Source organism: Hylobates moloch, unplaced genomic scaffold (genome assembly GCF_009828535.3).
Source record: "Hylobates moloch isolate HMO894 unplaced genomic scaffold, HMol_V3 SCAFFOLD_7, whole genome shotgun sequence".
Lineage (NCBI taxonomy): Eukaryota > Metazoa > Chordata > Mammalia > Primates > Hylobatidae > Hylobates > Hylobates moloch.
Genome location: NW_026652282.1, coordinates 16,426,042 through 16,449,369, shown reverse-complemented (window position 1 = coordinate 16,449,369; position 23,328 = coordinate 16,426,042). Strand labels below are relative to the sequence as shown.

Sequence of the window (23,328 nt, the reverse complement as noted above, 5' to 3'; positions counted from 1 at the left end):
TAAATGACGAGTTAATGGGTGCAGCACACCAACATGGCACATGTATACATATGTAACAAACCTGCATGTTGTGCACATGTACCCTAAAACTTAAAGTATAATAATAATAAAATTTAAAAAAATTAGCATCAACTTCCCTCCTTCTATGGAATATTTCTGTGCTTGCAGCCCAGCAGGCACTGGGGACACGGACACACACACACACACACACACACACACACACACACACCAGTGCAGCTGAGTAGGGCTGGGAGCAAGGGATGTGTATGAAGCCATGTGGGTACATGGAAGCCCTAGTGACCTCTTTATACCTGAAGAATAGGGGGAAACTTGTAGTGCTTTCAGAATTTAAGTAGTCAGACAAGGGAGAGAAAAGTAGGGCTGAGTTGGGGGAGGGTGATGAGGCTGTGGCAGGTGTCAGCCTGCAAATTAGCTGTGCTGGCCTCCCTGGAAGAAATCATGGGCATTGAGCTCAGCCAAGCCAGGGCACCAGATGACAGAGTGGGGCTCACGCCAGCCACTGACCCAAGTAATAAGAGGGCACTTGGCAAGCAGCTTCATGAGCACTGTGCCACGTGGCCATTTGTGGTTCAGGACTTGAGAAGTTGCCCAAAGTGGCTCTTTTGTTATGATGTGTTACTCCAAAGCTTATGAAGCATTCCAATGAACAGAGTCCAAATGTTATGTTTACTGCTTTGTTAAATATAAATAGTTTACCCTTGTACGTTTGGGTTTCCTTGGAAACCCAAGGAATATTTTAAAAAATATTTTTAAAGATAGGTTCTTGCTCTGTTGCCCAGGCTGGAGTGCAGTGGTGCAGTCATGGCTCACTGCAGCCTAGAACTCATGGGCTCAAGTGGTCCTCCCATCTCAGCTTCCCGGGTAGCTGAGACTACAGGCACACATCACCATGCTCTGTTAAACTTTTTTATTTTTGTTTTTTGTAGAGACAGGTTCTCACCATGTTGCTCAGGCCTTGAAATTCTGCCCGCAAGGGATCCTTCCACCTTGACCTCCCATAGTGCTGGAATTATAGGTGTGAGCCGCTGCACCCAGCCTGGAAACTACAATCTTGAAAGCAGGGATTGGGGGTTTTTTTTATTTAAAAAATTTCCATGGAACCTGTTTGCCAGTCTGGTGAAGCCTGTGGACCCCTTTTCAGAATAATGTTGGTAAATGAATACAAAGGGAACCAAAGAATTATAAAGGAAACCAATTATGTTAAAATAGTTGTCAAAATAGTACAAAAATACAAGTAAGACATATTCTTTCTTATAGCAACATCCAGCAGTGGGTCAGGAAGTGATCATAATTTTGAAGTAGGGGTGAGTGTAAATGATATTTCAAGATAACTGCAACTGTGAAATGAAAATATCTATTCATGTAGTGGGAAATAAATAAATTTCATAGATGCTGCTAGTACCAATGTGGTTTGTTGCTGAGATTCACGGTGGGAATAAAGGCCAAATTTCAGAAGATAGTAAAAGATGTATTTTTCTTTCCATCTAAGTTTAGACCCCCTGAATTCTATCCACACACACCAGTTAAGGACCTCTGCTTAAGGGGTTTAGCCTTTCAGATTATGAGGAATGAATTGCAGGGATATAAACTCCCATTTGCATCAAGAAAATTCATAAATACCTAGGCCTCCTCCCCTCTTTATTCTGATGGGGATGAGAAGGGAAACTATATTAAAAATGTGTCAAAATTTAAAAATATGACTACCTGCAATGAAGATCTCCCCCTACCCCCAAAAGAGAGGGTACATGTGGAATTCTTTGACACTTTCTAAATCTCCCAGCACAGTGGCCATTTTTGGTACTGATTTTAAAAACTGGGAAACCCTAGATTTGTTTATGGTGTGTATCTCCCACCGCGCCCCCCCCCCCCCCCATACCTCCTAGTAATTCTCTAAGATTAGGCAAGACAGAAGTATCCCAGATGAGGGACTTTAGGATTTTCTGGACCTTTGTTACAGTTCTTCAAATGTTTGTGTCTTTTTTTCTTCTTTCCTACCTACCCCTCATTCCCTCATCTTTTCCCCCTCCCTGCCCATTCTACCTTTAACTGTAAAAGTTAGGTGTCTGATATATTCATTTGTCAGCAGCAAAGTTTGAGGATGCCTTTAAAAATAGATATGTTAGGCTGGGCGCGGTGGCTCACGCTTGTAATCCCAGCACTTTGGGAGGCCGAGGCGGGCGGATCACGAGGTCAGGAGATCGAGACCATGGTGAAACCCCGTCTCTACTAAAAAGACAAAAAATTAGCCGGGCGTGGTGGCGGGCGCCTGTAGTCCCAGCTACTCGGAGAGGCTGAGGCAGGAGAATGGCGTGAACCCGGGAGGCGGAGCTTGCAGTGAGCCGAGATTGCGCCACTGCACTCCAGTCTGGGCGACAGAGCAAGACTCCGTCTCAAAACAAAACAAAACAAAACAAACAAAAAAAAAATATGTTAGAGGGAGTATGTTGGATAGAAAGGAGAAATCTTGTTTATGCTCAATAAATAACTTATATTTAGAATCTTCCTTCAATTTTTCCTTTGAAATTCTGTATTCTCATTTCACTTGAATGACTCTGCATGGAGCGTTTAAAAGTAGATCAAACAAAACCCTATAAATATGTTGAGTTCTTTTGGGCATTTTGCCAAAATTAGCCTTGCAGGGAAAAGCAGTGTGCTTTATGTATTGGATTTTCTCCTCTGAAAATCCAGACTCCCTCCCCTCTGGAGAGCTAGCTGCCAGGGCTTGGGGAAAGTCAAGCCAGGGACACATTAGGGAAGTGTCCCTGGTATGGCCTGCTGAGGTTGGGTTATTTGGATTGAGGGTTGTACTGAAAGGCCAAAACCAATGCCTGGGACCAGCCTGAAGAAAGATGAAAAGCAGAGGGACGTTTAGAGATGTCACTGATTTTATGTTATGACGTGATTCCTTTCTCTCACTCTGATTGGAAGGGAAGGCTGGTGAAAAAAACATTAACAAAGCTGTCTTTTAACAGATTCCTGAATGTAAAGCCAAATGGAAAAAAGGGAGAGAGTCAGGTGGAAGTAAGCCCCTTGGAAAGTAGGTCTGTCTCCATCATCCCAATTTTATACGTGAGAAAACCGAGGCAGAGAGCCGCGCAGGGGTTGCAATGCTGGGTGAGTTGGGCCCTTTGTCTCTTCTGTATTGTTAGCTCAGGGTTCTCTAATTATTATTATTATTATTATTATTATTATTATTATTAGTTAGAGGCAGGGTCTCACTATGTTGCCCAAGCTCGTCTTGAACTCCTGGGCTCAAGTGATCCTCCTGCCTCAGCCTCCCAAAGTGCTAGGATTACAGGTGTGAGCCACCATGCCTGGCCCCAGGGTTCTCTTTTATGTGCTTTAATGCTTTAAGTGAAGACCACGTATCCATGAGCAGTGAAATCAGAGCCCGTGCATCCTTTCAGATGGCTAATTCACATACCATTTTTATAAGATATGATTGAGGTAGAGGATGTTGAGTTCTTCATGCTCATGGCACCAAAATTACAGATGTGGCTTCTAAAGAAATATCAGATGACAGTGTTAATGATAAAATATACATATGCAGCTCCTCTTTGCAGAGACTCAGTTTATTCAATGGATGGCCCCTTTGACTATTACGTTGGAAGTAGAAACTTGATTTGGGGGGTCATATGTTAATTGACCAAATTTAAGACGGTTTTCAGTGGCTTCTTTAAATCAGGCATTAGACTCTGAAGTTCCTAGGGCTGAGGAGGGCCTGGATCGGGGATTTTCTAGATATATGGCACCTGGGTCCACATAGGAATCTAGAGTGGTGCAGTGGCATCTCCCTAACCATCATGAGGCAGATGTGGGTGTTGGTGAGTGAGTTGAATTGGTTGACACAGATGTGCATGAAAGAGCTGAGAGGTGTCAGGGTTGAAAAGATGGACACAGACGGCAACTGACACAGATAACAAAAACACAATGGAAGGAGGACAGTGCTAGAGAAAAGCAATGGTTGTTAGGAGAACCCAGAGAAGGGGCCCGCATGGCTGAATGAATGAGTATGTATGTGTGTGTGTATGTCTGTGTTCCTATGAGTGAGGGCGAGCTCAGAAGATGGACACCACAGGGCCCCTCCACCTAGAGAGAGATGGCTGTCTGGGCTGTGTAGGCTGGTGGTGTCTGGCCAGGGAAGATAACCTTGGCTTGGTCACTGATGGAATAGTATGGGCCTCCTCAGGGTTCTGTAACAGCATCTGATCAGAATAATGACTAATGTGGGCTACAGATGTGGAGCCCTGTCTCTGAGCTCACACCTCCTGCTGTGTTCGTAGACCAGCCACAACCAGTTGTCACTGGGAGGTCCGAGGCCCCTTGTCATTGAGCCCCATGAAAAGCACCTTTCTTGCTGATTGAATTGATATTTATTTCTTTCAAAACACCAACTCACTTTACTATTAATGTAATCAAAGTGTGATCAGAAGGATAAGTTTCATAATGAAAGGTAATTATTTTAATAGGTGACTGTGATGTTTTTAAAAAGCGATTACGGTATATTATGTGCTCTTTGTGAAGACAAATTGATATTGTAGAAGCATTTAAATGAGTTTCTACCCTCCCCCCAATCTGCCTCCCCTGAAGTATCACTGTTACTTTGGGGTATAGCCTTCCATACCATTTTCTGTGCTTACACAAGTGTGTCCGTGTACATATACCCCCTTTCTCTTATTCATTTGTATCTTTTTTGAGACAGTCTCTTACTCTGTTGCCCTCATTCATTTAATTGTATTAGACCTTCATATATTAGTTGAATGTTGAAAGGATTCATTTATTTATTAATGAACACTTGTTGAATGTATACTCTGTGCTAGGTTCCGAGTTATTAGGAGTAACTAAAATGCTACATGCTGCTTAGAGTTATGAGTGTGTGTGTGTGTGTGTGTGTGTGTGTGTGTGTGTGTGTGTGTGTGTGTATTTATAAAATTGGGATCATAGTATACATATTACGTGATTTAGTCTTTTAGTGTACTATGGACACCTTTTCACATGGATACACATAGAGCTACTTGTTATATTTAATGGCTGCTGGATATACCTTCCCCTCCCAGTAGACATCCAGGTTTCACATGTAGATCTCTGTGTGTATATGCATTTGCTATTAGAAACAATGCTGCCCTGAACCTTCTTATACATATATCTTTGCCTACTTAAACCAAATGTTTTCTGTCTTTTAAGAGGACCGAACATAAAATCAGACATACATCATTTCTTGTTCATATATAGCCCTGCTCTATCGTTTAGTAAGGTTAACTCACAGGGGGCCATAAGTTTATAAGAGGAAAGCAGTTAGAGGAATAGATTAGCATTGTTTAGTATTACAGATGCTTCAGACTACAAGGTTGATGGAGAATGAGTTGGTCAATTAATCGACCAACTTCGACACACCAACAAGACTGCAGGGTCTACCATCTTTCCATCCCTATAGCATCAACAATTCCAGATGGCAATGACTTTTGTTTGCTTCGTTTGTTATGTATATATTTTTGTTTTGAGACAGGGTCTCACTCTGTTGCCCGGGCTGGAGTGCAGTGGCACAATCATGGCTCACTGCAGCCTTGACCTCCTGGGCTCAAGCAGTCTTCCTGCCTCAACCTTCCAAGTAACTGGCACTGCAGGTGTGTGCCACCATGCCTGGCTAATTTTTTAATTTTATATAGAGACTGGGTCTTGCTGCCCTGTTTAATACCATGTTGAAGCTTTAACTCTCTTTCCCTCCACCTTTCAGGATGTGGAATTCATTAGTTCATTCATTTGTCAAGAATAGATTGAGTATCTACTCAAACAGACACTGAGCTAGGTGCAGGTATCAAGGACAAGTAAGAGAAGGTCATTGGCCCCCAAAGGAGGCAACAGGCATGTCAACTGACAATTGTTCGGCGTATGTCTGTGTCCATGTCTGCTTTTTGGCCTCTCTCCTTCTCTGGGCATGTAATTCGTCCCACTGTGTTTTTCCAGCTGTGTCTTTCATTCTTCTGCTGGGCCATCTCCTGCTTCTGGGACCCTTCCCCATTGCCATTCTGCATATACCTGACACCAAGCCCTTCTCCCTGGGTCACTGTCCTCATCACATCTTGTTCTATGCTTCTCTGTCCAGAAACCTCCTCTGGTTTCTCATTGCCCACAAAATAAAGTCCTCATCTTCAGCTTGGCATCCAGAGTCCACTAGAAACTCACTCCCAATCTGCCTTCCTGGTATCATCTTGCGTTGGTGGAAAAAGAGGGCTGAAGACCACTGGACAAGTTATTGAGGCTTCCTGTGCTCATCATAAAGATGGGGCTAGCATGCTGAACCTCCTAGAGTTGGCCTCAGGACATGAGGGAAGGCCTGTTACATGCCAAGCATAGTTCCTGGCATGTAGCAGGCACTCAATGTTCATTTCTTTCATTTCCAAGATTAAGGTGATTTTTCTTCTGTGACTTTTGATGTTATCTGCCTCCCTTCCTACCCTCCATGGCTCAAAGGCTCTAATAAATGGTTCCCTGCTAGTTCTACATTTTCTCTTATATCCTGCCAAGACTTGGGAGAAAATGAACACTGGCATAGCTATACCCACTTGTCAGATGCCCTCTGCCTTTGAAGTAGCAGGCAAATGGATTTCCTGTGTTCTGCTGTGCAGAGATGTTGATTATACACATCCCTATGAAAATCAAGCAGGCTCATCTCCAAGGACCACACAATGCTGGTTAATTAAATATTATACATTTCCACTGCAACAGTCCAGGTACAGCCAAGAGGGGTTTGTAAAGAAACACCCACAAGGTCCTTTTATTTGGAGTGCCATTGGCTTCTGAAGTGTCCTCTTCTTCCTGCTAGTTGCATTATGTTGAAACAGGATGACGAGTGGAAATGTTTCCAGTAAAGAGTATGATGCAGGGGTTCTGCAAGATCGGTAAATCTACCTTCTCTTCCCTTGTACTCAGAATCTACTGGACGTCCCAAGTAAAAAATGTGTGAATCTATACATTTAGTTAAGTTTGTATTGTTTTCTCCATCCTGAGATAGGAAACATGGCTTCTTGCATAAATTGAAGTTTCCAACTCAAGAACAGCCTTTTAAAGAAGCTGGCATGCTGCTCAGTAACTGGGGAGTTGCTGCCTTCCCCCCACCCCCTGAGCCCCGGCACTTAGCAGTGTTTGTTAATGAATCATAGCAGAGACCTCCATTTTCTCCACTCTCCTGCCCCAACCCAGGAACACATTTCCAGAGCTAGAAACTACTTAGTGCAACTGTTCCAAAGGTCTGTGAAATAAACATCACAGCACAGCAGCATTCACCTGTGCTATGTATTAAATACTATTGTCAGATATTTAGAAGTCTGGGTTCTCTCCCTTGTGGGAAAAGACACTGAATGTAGGACCTAAAATAACATGATCCTGGAAAAGTCCCATTCCTTTTTGGCCTGATGCTCTTCTTTGGGCAACAGATCTGTCTAGATGTCTCTGGACCTTGGCTGCACATTAGAATCACATGGGGATCTTTTAAAATCCAGATGCCCAGGCTGCACCCCAGGCCAATATTGACATTTGAATCTCTAGAGGTGGGTCCAGGCATTGGTATTTCCCCTTTTCCCCTTAAAATTTTTAATCAGAAAAAATTTTAATGCGCAGAAAATTTGAAATAATAGTACAATGAACTTCCACCTAGATTTACCAATTATTAGCATTTTGTCACATTTGCTTTCTATCTCTATCCTCTGTCCAATCTCCACACATACTCTTTTTGATTACTTTTTTAAATCATTTGGATTTTTGGTGGTTGTTTTTTTTTTTTTTTTTTTTTTTGAGACAAGGTCTCACTCTGTCGCCCAGGCTGGAGTGCAGTGGTGTGATCACAGCTCACTGCAGCCTCAACCTCCCCAGGCTCGGACAATCCTCCCACCTCGGCCTCTGGAGTAGCTGGGACCACAAGCACATGCCGCCATGCCAAGCTAATTTTTCATTTTTTATAGAGACGAAGTTTTGCCATGTTGCCCAGGCTGATCTTGAACTCCTGGGCTCAAATGATCTTCGTGCCTTGGCCTCCCAAAGTGCTGGGATTACAGGTGTGAGTCACTGAGCCTGGCCTGATTTTTTTTCCTTAAACGGTTTGAAAATAAATTACAAACATCAGGACACTTCATCCCTAAATACTTCAGAATGTGTCTCCTAAGTATGAGGACATTCTGCTAGGTAACTGCAATAGAATTAACACACTCCGGAAATGTAACATTAACATGCTATTATCTAGAATTAGTTCATATTCAAATTTCCCCAGTTTTCTCAATGTTTTTATAGCCTTTTAAAAATGCAAAATTCAATTAGAGATCATACATTATATGTAGTTGTCATATGTCTTTACTCTTTTTAAATCTAGAATAATTCTCTAGCCTTTTAAATATCTTTTGTGATATTGACTTAAGAAAAAAATATTTCTATGCCTGGCTTATTTCACTTAACATAATGACCTCCAGTTCCATCCATGTTGCTGCCAAAGACAGGATCTCATTCTTTTTTATGGCTGAGTAGTAGTCTATTAGGTATCTATACCACATTTTATTTTCTTTTTTTAAATAAATTTTATTTTTAATTTTTGTAGCTACATAGGTATATATGTTTATGGGATACATGAGATATTTTGATATGGGCATGCAATGTGTAATAATCACACCATGGAGAATGGGGTATGCATCCCCTCAAGCATTTATCCTTTGTGTTACTAACAATCCAATTATAGTCTTTTAGTAATTTGAAAATGTATGATTAAGTTGTTATTGACTATATCATCCTGTTGTGCTATCAAATAGTAGGTCTTATTCATTCTTTCTAACTATGTTTTTTGTACCCATTAACCATCCCCATCTCACCCCCGACCTGTTCCCACTACCCTTCCCAGCCTCTGATAACCATCCTTCTATTCTCTATGTCCATGGGTTCAATTGTTTGGAGTTTTAGATCTTACAAAGAGAACATGCGATGTTTGTCTTTCAGTGCCTGGCTTATTTCACTTAACATAATGATCTCCAGTTCCATCCATGTTGTTGCAGATGTCAGGATCTCATTCTTTCTATGGCTGAATAGCATTCCATTGGGTATGTGTACCACAGTTTCCTTATCTACTTTTCTGTTGATGGACACTTATGTTGATTGCGTATCTTTGCTACTGTGAATAGTGCTGAGGTAAACATGAAGAGCTAAAAAAGTTGATCTCATGGAGGTAGAGAGTAGAGAGGTTGGTTACTGGATACAAACATACAGTTAGATTGAAAGAATAAGTTCTAGTATTCAGTAGCAGAGTAGGGTGACTATAGTTGACAACAATGTATCGTATATTTTAAAATAGCTAGAAAAGAGGACTTGAAATGCTCCAAATACACAGAAATGATAAATGCTCAAGGTGATGGACACTCAAATACCCTGACTTGATCACTACACATTCTATGCATGGAACAAAATATCACATGTACCCCCTAAAAATGTGCAACTATTACGTATCAATAAGTTTTTTTTTTTTTTTTGGCTAGGTGTGATGGCTCACTCTTGTAATCCCAGCACTTTGGGAGGCTGAGGCAGGAGGATCAGTTGAGCCCAGGAGTTCGAGACCAGCCTAAGCAACATAGCGAGATCCCATCTTTACAAAAAATACAAAAATTAGCCAGTGTGGTAGCTTGCATTGGTAGTCCCAGCTACCCAGGAGGCTGAGGTGGGAGGATTGCTTGAGCCTGGGAGGTCAAGGCTGCAGTGAGCCAAGATCATACTATTGTACTCCAGCCTGGGCAACAGAGTGAGACCCCGTCTCAAAAAAAAAAAATGTTTTTAAGAAAAAAATCAGATGAGTTTTTTTGTTTGTTTGTTTGTTTTTTTTTGAGACAGAGTCTCGCTCTGTCATCCAGATTGGAGTGCAGTGGGACAATCTTGGCTCACTGCAGTCTCCCGGGTTCAAGTGATTCTCCTGCCTCAGCCTCCCGAGTAGCTAAGACTACAGGAGTGTGCCACCATGCCTGGCTAATTTTTGTATTTTTAGTAGAGACAGGATTTCACCACGTTGGCCAGCTGGTCTCAAACTCCTGGCCTCAGGTGATCCTCCTGCCTCCACCTCCCAAAGTGCTGGGATTACAGGCTTGAGCAACCACGCCTGACCAGATCAGTTTTTGTAAACGGCCCCTCATTTTAAATTTGCATGATTGTTCCCTCGTGGTTGGATTTAGGTAAATGTTGTGGCAGAGGTATTCTATAGGTGATGTTATAGAAGTCTTCTATAGGTGATGATGTTCCATAGGTCCTTCTCAGTGCAGCCTATCAGGAGGCACATGATGTCAATTTGTCCTATGATTAGAATGTTAATTTGGATCACTTGGATAAGGCTGTATCTGCCAGCTCTCTTCATTCTAAGGGGACCATTTTCCTTTTGTAACTGTGGGGAGATACTTTGAGATTTTGTAAATATCTTAATCCCCAACAAGCTTTCGCCCGGTGGTTTTAGCAACCATTGATTCTTCCCAGAATCAATTATTACTATGATGGTTATAAAATGACTGTTGTCTATTTCTATCATTTCTGTATTTGTCAACGTTCTTTTGTTAAAAAAAAGAAAAAAAGGAGCTTTCACTTCTCACTCCATAACTATCTATCTGATCTTCTTTAGCTAGCTATCTAGCTACCTGTTAAACATATCGATATGGACTCATGAATTTTTTAATGAATATATTGTAGTAAATTCCCTCAGTACATACTGTATTGTCCCAACTTTGGCCAGTGGAAGCCCTGTCTAGCTGACTCCTGTGTCCTTTTGAAATTATCCCTTAGATGTTTGAGTACTTCATGAATTTTAGCACAACCAGATATTTTAGTCTCACTTTGTATTTTCTTTGCCGTAGGCTTAGAAGAAGCCATTTTTCTGTGGAGACCTAGTTCCTCTGGAGCTGCTATTTAGGAAGGCATCAGTAGTTTTGTGAAAGCTCCCTAGTCGATTTCAATATGCAGCAAAGAATAAGAGACATAGATTAGAGTCTTCCAAGGGGAGACCACCTGTTCCCAGAAGGTGTTTCTTTTTTTTAATCACCTGTTATTTGTGGTACTGATTTGTTGCTGAGATTTAGATTTTCATGTGTGTTACTCAAGAGATAGCTTTAAATGCAGGTCCCTGGCCCCAACCCCAAAGAGTGAGTTCAGTAGTTCTGCCCTGCATTTTAACAGTCTGGCGCAGGTGGTCCCCTGTAGAATATGCCAGAAGTAACCCTGGAAACTGGGAATTAGGGGTTTCTTTTGATTTTTCCTCTTGCTTTTTATCAATGGTTTCTCCCTTGCAGTATGATTTCAGAATAGTGCCACGTTCCCCAGGTATGTGGTAAGGATCTAGTTAATTAATTTGATGGATTCTTTGAAAATATCAGATGATTTAAACGCTTGTAGCTTTACTCTTGTTCCATCATGGGGAATTGGGGATGTAAAAAAAAGAGGTGGTGGGGTGGGAGTGGGGGTGGGAAGCTCTATAAGTGCTGGGAGTTTTCAGTTGACCCACAGACTTTTTTCATCCAGTACATTATTTGTTGTTATTAGTTTATTTTCACGGACACTGAATGAATTGGCCTAGTAAAGTTTTCACATGCTGTAAGATCCTAGGATGTAGGCTCTAAAATATAGATGTGTGTGCTGTTATGGGGACTGGGTCATGACACCATAGTCAGTTTCTGCTATTTCCTTTTCTGAGAAGGCAATTGCATTGTCTCCCCATCCAACCAGCTTTATTTTATTAAATCTGGGGCCTGTAGGGCCCAAGTGCCCAGCAGCTATAAGGAAAAGCTCCTGATTTGTGGTTTTTCACTTCCTGGTTCCACCTTTCAAACAAATACCATGTTAGTGCAGCTAGTCCCTTCTGTGATCTCAAGACCCAGGACTGAGAATGCTTAAGAACAGTCAGATGTGGGAGGGAGATAATGCTTCTGGAGTTGCGTTGCCTGGTTTGAAATCCTCTGGTAAAATACATGATCTCTATGTGCCTCCGAGGTCTTCTTGTCTGTAAAAAGGGGGTTATAATCTACCCCAGAGGTTCAGTGTGAGGATTAAATGGGGTAGCATATGTAAAGTGCTTAGCAGTCTATGGCACATAGTAGGTGCTCAATAAATGTTACTATTTTATTAAACAGTAAATGATCACAAATGGAAGGGGGCCAGGGGGTCTAGTGAGAGAGTTGAGGGTGTGCTGTCTCAGTTATCATTAGATCCGCTATTGTGGTATCACAGTGCTTGTGATCAACGAACCCTTATTTCACTTAATACAGTTGTTCCCCCTTATCCGTGGGGGCTACATTTCAAGACCCCTAGTGGATGCCTGAAACCGTGGATAGTGCCAAGGCCTATATATACTATGTCTTTACCTATACGTACATATCTATGAGAAAGATTAATTTATAAATTAAGTGCAGGAAGAGATTAACACCAATAAATAATAATAAAACACTAATAATAAAATGCAACACTAACAATATACTATAATAAAAGTTATGGGAATGTGTTCTCTTTCTCTTTCTCAAAATATCTTATGGTACTGTACTTAGCCTTCTTATGATGGTGTGAGATGATAAAATGCCTACATGATGTAATGAAGCGAGGTGAATGATGTGGGCATTGTGATGTAGCATTTGGCTACTATTGACCTTCTGATGATCTGTCAGAATGAGGATCATCTGCTTTGAGTGATCCTGGATCGTGGAGTCACAACGCTGTCTGTGGTTAGATGTGAGGAGCAGACAGTGTCAGTGACTCAAGGGCAGGGAACATCTACAGCATGGAGACGCTGGACAAATGGATGATTCACATCCTGGACAGGATGGAGCAGGATGGCATGAGGTTTCATCACACTACTCAGAATGACATGCAATTGAAAAGTTATGAATTGTTTATTTCTGGAATATTCCATTTAATATTTTTGGACCTTAGGTGGCCACAGGTAACTGAAACTGCAGAAAGTGGAACTGTTGATAAGGGGGGACTACTGTAAAAATTCCACTCCCAGTTCATTTGGACATGAAGGTGGTGGCTCAAACTAAGGGATTCCAAACCTCAGGCATAGGCAAGTCATAAGTTTTTTTCCTTTAATTTATGTGAGCTATTGAAATGAGGTGGCATTGTCATCTCCTTACCTCTTTAAGGAAGGTCAAGACTCACTAGTAAGCATCAGTGAAATTCCAGGAGAGGAAAAAAATGACAAATGACTTTCTTAGACTTCCTTAAATTTGAGATGGATGGATGCAACTGAAATACAATTTCTCCCAACTTCAAGCATCCCCCTTGAACTGGGTTGTAGGTCAGGTGGTACTGGCAAACAAATTCAAATCAGTGACAAGCTGTAGTTGAGGCCTCAGAAAGCAGCATTCCAGGAGTTTGGTGCTCTCTGTAATGAGAGGTCCATGGCAGAGACCTAAGTGACGTGGTACAGTGTTGCAGGAAGCAGTTGAGTACAGATTGCAGAGAATTTGGCACAAAATGTGAATTGAATTCGTTTATCCAGCACTAGAGAGAGAACTGTGAACTTAGGCTAAGGAAATGCTGCCACTTACTAGCTTGGTGACCTGGGGTAAGTCATTGAGTCCTGGATTCCTCATTTGCAAAATGATTGCCCATTCTGGCTTTTATGTTTTAACTCATGTGGTTGGCAGGAGGAGAGGGTGATGGATATCAGAAGGGATTGTGAGCTATCCCAGTGAGAGGGCTAATGATTGTGCCTGGCGTCAGGTCAGGTGATCTTTACCACCAGCCACTTCTGGGTCCCTCCCCTGTGCCCTCTGTAGGGCTTACTCTTTTTGGTATGTTGGCAGTGAGCTTTGTAGGACTTTATGCCACCAAAACAGTAACAGTCATGAGGCTTTTAAGAAGGATGGACTAGCCTGGCAGAGAGAAAGTAGTGAAGACATCATTCTTCTGACACCAGGCAGGCCTTTATGGAAGTCCGATGCAGAGATTTGGTTTAAGAGCAGTCTGATTATTCCGTTTCAGGTCCTACATCCATTGGGCTAGTCTTTTCTCTAAGAATAGATCACTCTCTCCTTTGCCATTTGTGCAGTGTTGGATCAGATGCTACTTTTTACAGAGGGTTTTTTGAACATATGAACTTACATACAACTGTAAGTTTTATGGCTTCAGCTAACACTAGATCTTCAGATGGTGTTATTTTAAGTCACTTTGGTCAGGACTTTGACTTCTGTGGTTGTGAGTGTTGGTTTTCAGACGTTTGTCATTTCACTTGTTTCACGTTCAGATTTGTGTCTGCAGAGTTTGCTTTTTAACATAACATCTAGCAAATGAAAGCCCTTTAAAGATTGATAGTAGAACTTCATTTTAAGAAGCGTCTATGGGGCCAGGGGAGTCGCAGGGGTCAGGAGAGGGAGGCCAAGTTTGCTTTGTAATCTAGATTTCTTTGCTAGAATGAGAAATCCATATCCTTTATGGTACAGAGTACTTGATTTGCCTTCCATTGTGTGAGAAGCCACGGTATAGTGGTGGCGTTCTTTGCATCGGAATACCCATTCCTCCTGACTTTCCTCCTTGGAAAAGCAAGTTGGAGTGGGCCCTCTGTCCTAGGGAGAGCCAAGCCCTCCTTGGGGTCGCACTACTCAGCCTGCTGACAGTGCCATCAGCACCTAGGAATTGGCCTGGAAATGCTGTGTTTGTTCTTAAGACCCAGAGGCTTGTAATTTTGCACAAAGGGGTGGAGAGTATTTGTGGAGTCACCAAAGACGTAAATAGACAAGATATTGATCCTGAACTTCTGCCCTCTTCCCTCTATTCAACTCTGTTCTTGCTTAGTGAGGTACAGGCAAGAAAAATGGAACAGAGAGAACTAGGCTGCCGGCTTTTGAAACATATTGATCAGGGCACACATCCGATGTAGCACAGAGACCTTCCCCTTTGTATGATGTCATCCTGCATCGGGGCCTTAATGTGCCCTGTGATCACCTCTGCATGGACTTCCTTTCTCAGAGAAAAGATTAGAGAAGAAAAAGAATCCCTGTAGGCAGTGCTAAAAAATAATTTAAGCATTTCTAAATGTGTTTCTTTGAAGTCATTGATCCCTTTGGTTTTCTAGGCCATGCAGTGGCATGAAGGAATGGTGTGAGGCGATCAGCCATGAACGACAAACTTCTGAGCAATGTCGGTCTCACTTCCTGTCTCCCATCCACCTCCCTGGCTTGGGCCTCCACTGCTGTCTGTCTGTCTGTCTCACCCTCACCCCCATACATGTTCTTTCTCTGCATAGTGCACATCTGTGGTGTGGATATGCTGTGGACAGTTGTGTCTGTACTTGAACCAGCTCTAAGCCAGGGTCTCCCAGATGGGCCACGCTGGGTGAGTGAGATGTTGTAACCTTGAGTGTCCTCTGGTTGAGTGAAGTGTGGCCCTGGCTCTTATCTTGATTTGTCTGGCTTGGTTCTGTATAAGCAGCCGGGGATCCTGTTAATGGATCCCCTGGGGCAGAGGGAAGAGGACCGAAGTGGATTTGTTGAATCCTGTGGGGTGTTTGAAATGGTACCAAGAGCAGGCTGAAATCTAATCAGCCTTCGCTTATCAGACTTGAGTTCCCCTATGTTGAAAGGGTGATGATTAGTAAGAAAAAGGCCAGGATACTTTATCTTTCCTTTGCACATTTAGAAAAATCCCCTCTGCCTTGCTAGCATTAGAAGCAGACCATTCTTTTTTCTCTACCACTTCGCATCAGCTTCCATTAAAAATCAACAGCAGCAAATATAAAGCCCCATCCATGGAAAACCGTTTAAGGCAACACTGTGCTCCAGTGCTTCAGGGGTGGGATATTTGCCTTCTGCACCAATGGATCGGTTTCTCATATCCATGCCTTTCTGACCCAGCAGCTTTTAAAAGACCAAGAAGCATTGCTCTGCTTTCTACTGCCTCTCTCTAAGAGACCAGGGCTGCCGTGCCTCAAGCCATGTCCCAGAGAGCATATTTGAGACAAGTCAGCTTAATTTGCCTGCATGCCTAGGAAGCCTCTCTTTAAAATCTGATTTGGGGAGAAGAGCTGTCTCTAAATATTTTGCTTTTCCCATCCAGGCGAGCGACGGAGGCGCCGGTGCCAGGTGGCATTCAGCTACCTGCCCCAGAATGACGATGAACTTGAGCTGAAAGTTGGCGACATCATAGAGGTGGTAGGAGAGGTAAGCGACCCGGCCGGGCAGTGCAATGGCCTCGAATGGGCTGTCATAGTCACTGCTTACCCACCCATGAAGACGCCTTGCTACAGACTCACAGGCTGTTTGGCCTTGAAGTTAGGGATCCTCTAGTTGAGTCTCCTGTCTGAGAAAATGGCTTTCCCCAGAGGAATGCCTCCAAGCCAGTTGAGTTCAAACATGGGGCCATTGGAAAGCATTGTTTCTAACACAGCTTACTAAATACCTCTGAATTTCCAATGCAGTGCCACCAAGTTTCTCTTCTACTTGAATTGATCATAGACTCTGGGCATCCAGAGTGACCCAGATCCATCTTTAGAGCATGGATTTAGTATTCATTGTGGGGGACACTGTGGATTTAGAGGGCAAAAAAAGGAGTGACATTTCTTAGAAGACCTAGTATGTGGCAGATGTGGCAAGATTCTTTAAGCATTAGCCCATTTCCTCAGCCCACACAGTTTATTGTGCGGGATGGGGAAGGAGGATCAAGAGACCCTAGAAGAGGCAGGGCCAGTGGCCAAGCCTGGTCCCTGTGACTGGAGACCCTCACTCTTCCTGCTGTACCACGTTCTCTTATTCCTGCTAGTGAAATGTCCCTCCAGATTCCCTCAGGCCCAGGGGATCCTGGGTTTCAGGCTTAGAACCTTATCACTCATTCTGATTCAACAGTTGTATCTATATCTAGAAACACAGTTTTCCAATTGCTTATTGTTTGCTGATACCCTCTGAGCTTACAGAAACCCACAATTCATAGAAAAGGAAGCTAGAAGTTGAGGATGACTTTAAGGGAACTGTCATGTGGGTGGAAGTGGCAGGGGTGATGCTAGAAGCCAGATTTCCTAACTCTCATACATAACCTAATGTGAACATGTGTCAGAGTTTTATTTAACTCATTAATGAAGGGATCTGTAAGATGGTAAGGCTGGCATGAAGAGAATTGTGAAAGAGCAAAGATAATGACTGAAAAAAAATATTTAAGATTGCTAAGTTACATGCAAAACTACGTAGTGCCCTACAGTGCAATAAAACTGTAACCTTTGAGGTTATCTTTTCTAGGGGACAAATCCTTTGCGTTTCTGCTCGTCAATTTATTTTTGTTACTACCTGGCAAGAATCATTTGCAGTGCTCTCAGTTTTCACCATTTAACATCCACAATAACAGAGTTGTAAACTAGCCTCATAAATAGTACATAGTTTGCCAAGCAGAGATACATGTCCCTTCAGAAGCAATTAATGGGGTCCCCAGTGTGGCACTGGGAGGGCATGCAGGAACCCCTTTTACCTACTTCTGAATTTTGGATAATTAACATGTCATTCATCCTTTTTTACCCCTGGTGGCAAGCAGGGCACATAGGAGACATTTATTGAAAGTTGAATGAGTGAAAAAAATGAATGGACAACAGAGAACATTTATTTCGGTGGTAGAATGACAAATTTCTTAAGGCTGTAACCATGGAAAGAAATTCCAGAAGAAAAAATAAACAGATGTGACTAATAAGAAAAATGGTTAAGATTTTGGTATGATTTGAAGCTAGTCCAGCTAAGGAAAGAGGACAATAAATAGGAAAACATTTGCAATAAATTATGACAGAAGTTATTATATATGTAGTATGTGAAAATATTAGGAAGCTATTATAACAATGAGAAATGATAGATAAATTTGCCATAAACACAGATCCCAGACGGAGAAAAAAGTCTTAACCACAAGAAAATGTTCCACTCAGCTGTTAATTAAATAAATACAGATTCAGACAATAATGGGTTTCTACTTATGAAAATCCTAAGGAAATATTTAGTGGTTAAGCTGTTGGCAAGGCGTAAAAGAACTGGTGAATTTGTATGTCTGTATTATGAAGCTATTTGGCAAGGTATGTCAAGAGCTATAAATATCTGAATAACACTTTTTGACTCAGTGATCTCATTCCTGAGAATTTGTCCACAGAAACTGATTAATGAAAGAAGAAACATGTGAAATGTGTTAATTACAGCAGTATTTGTGATAATGAGAAATAATTAAGAAGGAGAATTAAGTTGTATTTTCCAGGTAGAACATTGTGAAGCCATTAAGATGGTAAACACAGAGGTTTTAAAATATGTATTTGTTGTGATACTTTGCACTGTAATTATCTGTTATATTCTAAGCTGAGAGCTTTTCAATGGCAGGGACCTGATTTTTATCTATTTTTATATTTGTGGTACCTAGAATAGTGCCTGAAACCTAATATGCACTGTAATAAATGCTTGCTGAATAAATAAATGAATCAATGGGAATACAAAAAGAGTTTTTTGCAAATTGAACAAATCAGAACACAAAATTGCATACACTAGGATAAAACCATGTAAAATACATCTATATGCTTGTGATCAAAGACTGAAAGGGAACAAGAATTGAAAATGCTTCTGTCATAGAAGATGACTTTTCTTTTAATGTTGTAATAATGCATTAAGAAAAACCACAAGACAAGGATAATGATTAATACATTTCTCAGAAATATTGCCCACTTTTGCCTGCCTATTGGCTGCAGAGAAACTGAATGTTGATTGCTTAAAGGAGAGAGAGGAGCACTCGCAGAGCTGTTACTGGATTTGCCTAGAGGCTGATAGGCCTTTGCCATCATCTACAATACGAGCCTCCTTTCTATTATTTGCTGCCAGCTAAATCCTGTTCGTCATTCTGGACTTGCTTCAAGTAGGAAAAAGGAAAAAATAACCATATAGTCTATGATATTTACGTAAAACAAAACGTAAAGGCTGGCCTTTTAATCCAAAGTTTTAAAATACGATCAAAAATTCCCCATTGTTCCAGTTTACTTGTTACATTGCAGAGACTGGGCCCTTGTCACTATATAATATAAAATCTGTCCTTTTCTCTTATAGTGAATGTTGTCTAAATGCTAATTGTAGCTCCTCTCTAATTCCACTGATGATTAAAAATAAACAGAAAAAAGCAATAAACAAAAACCCCTAAATCACAGAGAGATCAAAGCAAGAACATAATAGTTTTGCAATACTGTAGGATTAATCTATTAATAAAATATAACACGTATTGTATATGTATATATTATATTTTTATTGAGTAATAGATGGATTTCTCTAATTTTGCAAAGCTGTACACACACACACACACACACACACACACACACAGTCTCTCTTTTTGCCCTGACAGATAAGCCATAGGAGGATTTTGAATGTACAGACTAGTTTTTTTGAAAAAATCGAATCAAGTAGAGAATCCTGAAGTCCTAAAACATCTGCCTTAATATCTAATTTTAGCTTAAAATATCAAAATGAATATTCGTTCATCATTTATCAATACAATCTTATGACATGGGGCCAAGGCCACTTCCCTAAATATGGGTTTGCTGGTTTGAGTTCCATCTATCTCTGCATCCATAGTGCATCCTCTATGATTCCCATTGGTTTCCTTCTCAAGTTCTACAACCCATCCCCCCACCCCTCACCCCTTATCTTCTTTAGTTGTTTCCTTCACACCAAATTTGGCAACAGTTTTTTTTTTTTAAACATTCAGATCATTACCTTTATCCCTCCTCACCACCAACTCTTTCTCTTCACACCTGTATATTTTTGTGCAATTTAACCAAATGCGTGCTACCAATAATGAGCAAGAGGCTTAAGCAGGTTTAGGTAGAAACAACCTTGACCCTTGGTCGGGTGAACAGCTTGCTCACCTGGCAGGAGCGAGTCTACCAGCCCTGACTGCTCAGCCTGAGCCAGCCTCCAAAGCATGGTTTAGGGAAGGAAGGGAGTGCTCAGGGCAGTGTGGGCATAGTGGAGTTGGCAAAGCAAAGCACCTGCCAAGATAGCACCTGCCATGCTTCTGGCTCCTGGCTGGAGAGTGGTGATTGTGCTGTGAAAAGAAATCATCATTGTGAACCTAAAGGAACCCGACTGCCAATTCAAAAGGAAAGTAGCAGGCTGTGAATTCCTGGATTGATATTTTTAAAGAAATCATTGTGAATATACACTGGGTCATTTTTATCCTGAATGGAGAAGACAAATAAATACAGGCAAAGTTCTAATTATAAGAAGAACAGAGATGGCACGTGAATGAGATTTACAGGAGAAATGGCATTTGAAGGCCCCTGGAATTTTTATGCGGGCTTTTTGGCTTATGATGTGTTTTTGTTGTTGTTGTTGTTTTGTTTTGTTTTTGAAAAGTGCATTGAAGCCACTTTGTTTTTCTATGTTATCTAGAGCCTGGGAAAGGAGCCACTTTTTCCTCTTGTATTGGATTAGCTTGGTCTTAGCCAGTCTCTCAGTCGTGGCCCAAGGGATGTTCAAAGATTCTTGCTTTTATGTGTTCTTTATGGTTACTTTTTGAGGTGTTTCTCAGTGGCCCCCAGTCAGGCTGGCTTAAAGCCTAACCTGGTTTTGCGGCTTGCAAAGATGATAACTTCCACTTTCAAAGTACTTTTGCATCTTCCTTCTTGTGCCCATAGAAGATTTGGTTCACTCAGCTAGAGTTAAATAGGCCCTTGAACTTCATCAAAACTTTAAATCAGTCAGACAACTTTTGTGGGTGTGGATAGGCCCACATCCTCATGTCATTTTTTTGTCCATGAGAAGCCAAGTTTATTCAAAGGCTGATCAGTTAATAGGTGATCGAAGCATACTGACGTTCTTACCTGTTAAGATATCATCTTGCTTTAGAAGGGTTTGTATCTCTTTGCAAAAAGAAGATAACATTAATATGAAATATCTGTTTATTGGAATTTGATAATCCAAAGAGCTTGGGCTGTTCTACAATTATTTCTCCAAATAACTTTGAGGTGAAAACCTCTGATTTCCTAATATGCAGAGATGGTAAAACATTCATATTAAGGAGAAGGAAGCCATGTTCAGAAGAGAAAGTTGATTAGATTTGAATCATCAGCATGCAAAACAGGCCACAATCATATAAAAGTAACATATTTGCAAGTTTAAAGGTATTTATAATAGATTTGCATAGCTGTGGGATTTATCAAATATTTCAGTGCTTACACTCTGAGAGAAAGTATTTGTATTATTGAGATTTGGAGATTGATTGAACATAACCTGTCCCTTGAAACATGCTCAGTCTAGTGAGGGAGGGCAAGATATACACAGCTAGGGTAACTATCAACCCAAGATGTTACCAGAGTGGCAAATGATGGCATTGATGAATGAGAGAGGAATTTAAAAATAGGAGTAGTCACAAAGGGTGAAGAAGATGCTTTGTAGAATAGGTAAGGTTTCAACTGAAGATGCAAACGGTGAGTGGTATTTGTGTTAGGTGCTGGAGGAAGGAGGACATGGTGTTAGTAGAGCCTTGCTCTGCATTAGGGGAGGACCTGTGAACCTTTGGGAAAGGTGTAGAGTATAGAAAGCAGGTGCTGGTGGATGCAGTGAAATGGGGTTGAGATCAAAGTTACAGTGCTGGCCACACTGAACTTTCAAAGGAGCACCTATTTAAAGATTCCTAATCTAGAGGTTTCCCAGGTGAACATATCCCCATAACCATTTTCTCACCTGAAATAGCAATGGGAAAAAACTTGAGGATCTTGATTCATCAGAAAGGTTATCTTGCTGGCTTGTGTTACCATTTGTTCGTATTTTTTAATTGGAATGATAGAAAGACCTTAGTATTGGACTCACTTAGGAATTTGGGGACCTGTGGCTGTTTTTGAAGGACAGGATTATCAAGCACTGCTGAAGGAAGTTTCCGAAAGCTCTACCAGAAACCCTTTCCACTCTGATGAAAAATCATGGATGTTGCTCTGTCTTGTTGGGCAGTTGGCCTAAGTCTTAAATAGAAATTGTGTATGTTTTCTTAAATGACTTCCCTTCCAATTACTCTACAGATTTCTCTTCGAGGGCCCCCTCTCATGTAGAATAGCCTTGTTCTCAGAAGAGTGAGGGGAGGGAATGAAAATCAACTTCCCTATGTGAATGGAACGTTCTGACCCAGCCAGAAAGAGGTAATCATACAGTGAACTACACGAGAATTAGGGGAAAATATTGGTCCAGCCATTTAGGACCTAGATAATGCATGTTTATATTTGGCATAGCCAGCTTTCCCACATCCTCTGAGATTGAGAATAATGTAGGTGTTTATGCCTTCAGGAAATGCCCCCCTTAAAGATATATTTTTTTTCCACCAGTTCTACTGATAGAAAAACATGTTTACCAGAAACAATTTATGTTATTTTCAGTGATATTTAAAAAGTTAAATTATGTCTCAGCACATTTATATGAAGTTCTAGAAGAAGTAAAATGAATCAAAGGTGATAGAAATCAGACTAATGATTGCTTGGAGGTGGATTGACTAGGAAGGGGCACAGGGAACTTTCTGGAGTGATGGAAATGCTCTGTATGTTAATAGAGGTGTTGGCTACAATGGGCGTTTGTCAAAACTAATCAGCTTGTATTGTTAAGTTCTGCATTTATGTAAATTATACTTCAATTTTAAAAAAGCTCTAAGAGCTATCTTAACATTTTTCTAGTGTTTTAAAAATTCTCAAAACACCTTTCCCAAGTAAGAGAAAGGAACAGTATTACAATTTTCATTTAGTTACTTCTGAAAAAAAAATTTGAGGAAAATTTTAGCAGCATTAAGGTGTGGGCCTTTCCTTAGGCTTTGATGTGTCACTTTTATGGGAAGAATGGTAAAACAGCTCTTGAAACAATGAAGCTGACTTCATTTGTCTGGGTGCATCCCCCTAACCCCAGGCTTCCCTCAAACCCACCCCTCCAGTGTGCTTCTGGCTGGGGTTTGGGTATCAAAGTATTCATTGAATGAAAAAAAGCTATAGTCATCCTTAGATGAATTTTTTCTGTCTTGCTACTTGTGTCCTTGGGTAGACTGTAGACCTGGTAAAGCCTCCATTCCCCTTCTCAGTCCAGTTGACAGGTAAAACTTCAGGGGTGATAAATAGGAACTGATCTGAATAGCCAGGCACTCACAGGGAGCACTCCATCTTTTCAGTCACAGACTTCTTCTTTAGTGCCTTACAAATGGGGTGCAAGAAGGGGTGGGGATGGGAGTATTGAAGTTCACCCAGGTGTTTGCCCAATCTCCAACAGGGTTAAGATTTAAAAACTACTTCCTTGGACCCTGAACCCACTTAGATGCTGTTGATTGTAAAGACGTGAAAATTGCAAG

General features: G+C 41.3%; 1 protein-coding gene across 1 annotated transcript in view; it reads left to right on the top strand.

The window, feature by feature from the left end:
• The window catches only part of SH3KBP1 (SH3 domain containing kinase binding protein 1), a 311,149-nt gene that overhangs the window by 119,061 nt on the left and 168,760 nt on the right, over window positions 1-23,328 (top strand). The window contains exon 3 of the mRNA XM_058441837.1: window positions 16,072-16,175. Coding sequence (XP_058297820.1) covers window positions 16,072-16,175 — 104 coding nt within the window. The remainder of the gene's footprint in view (window positions 1-16,071; window positions 16,176-23,328) is intronic.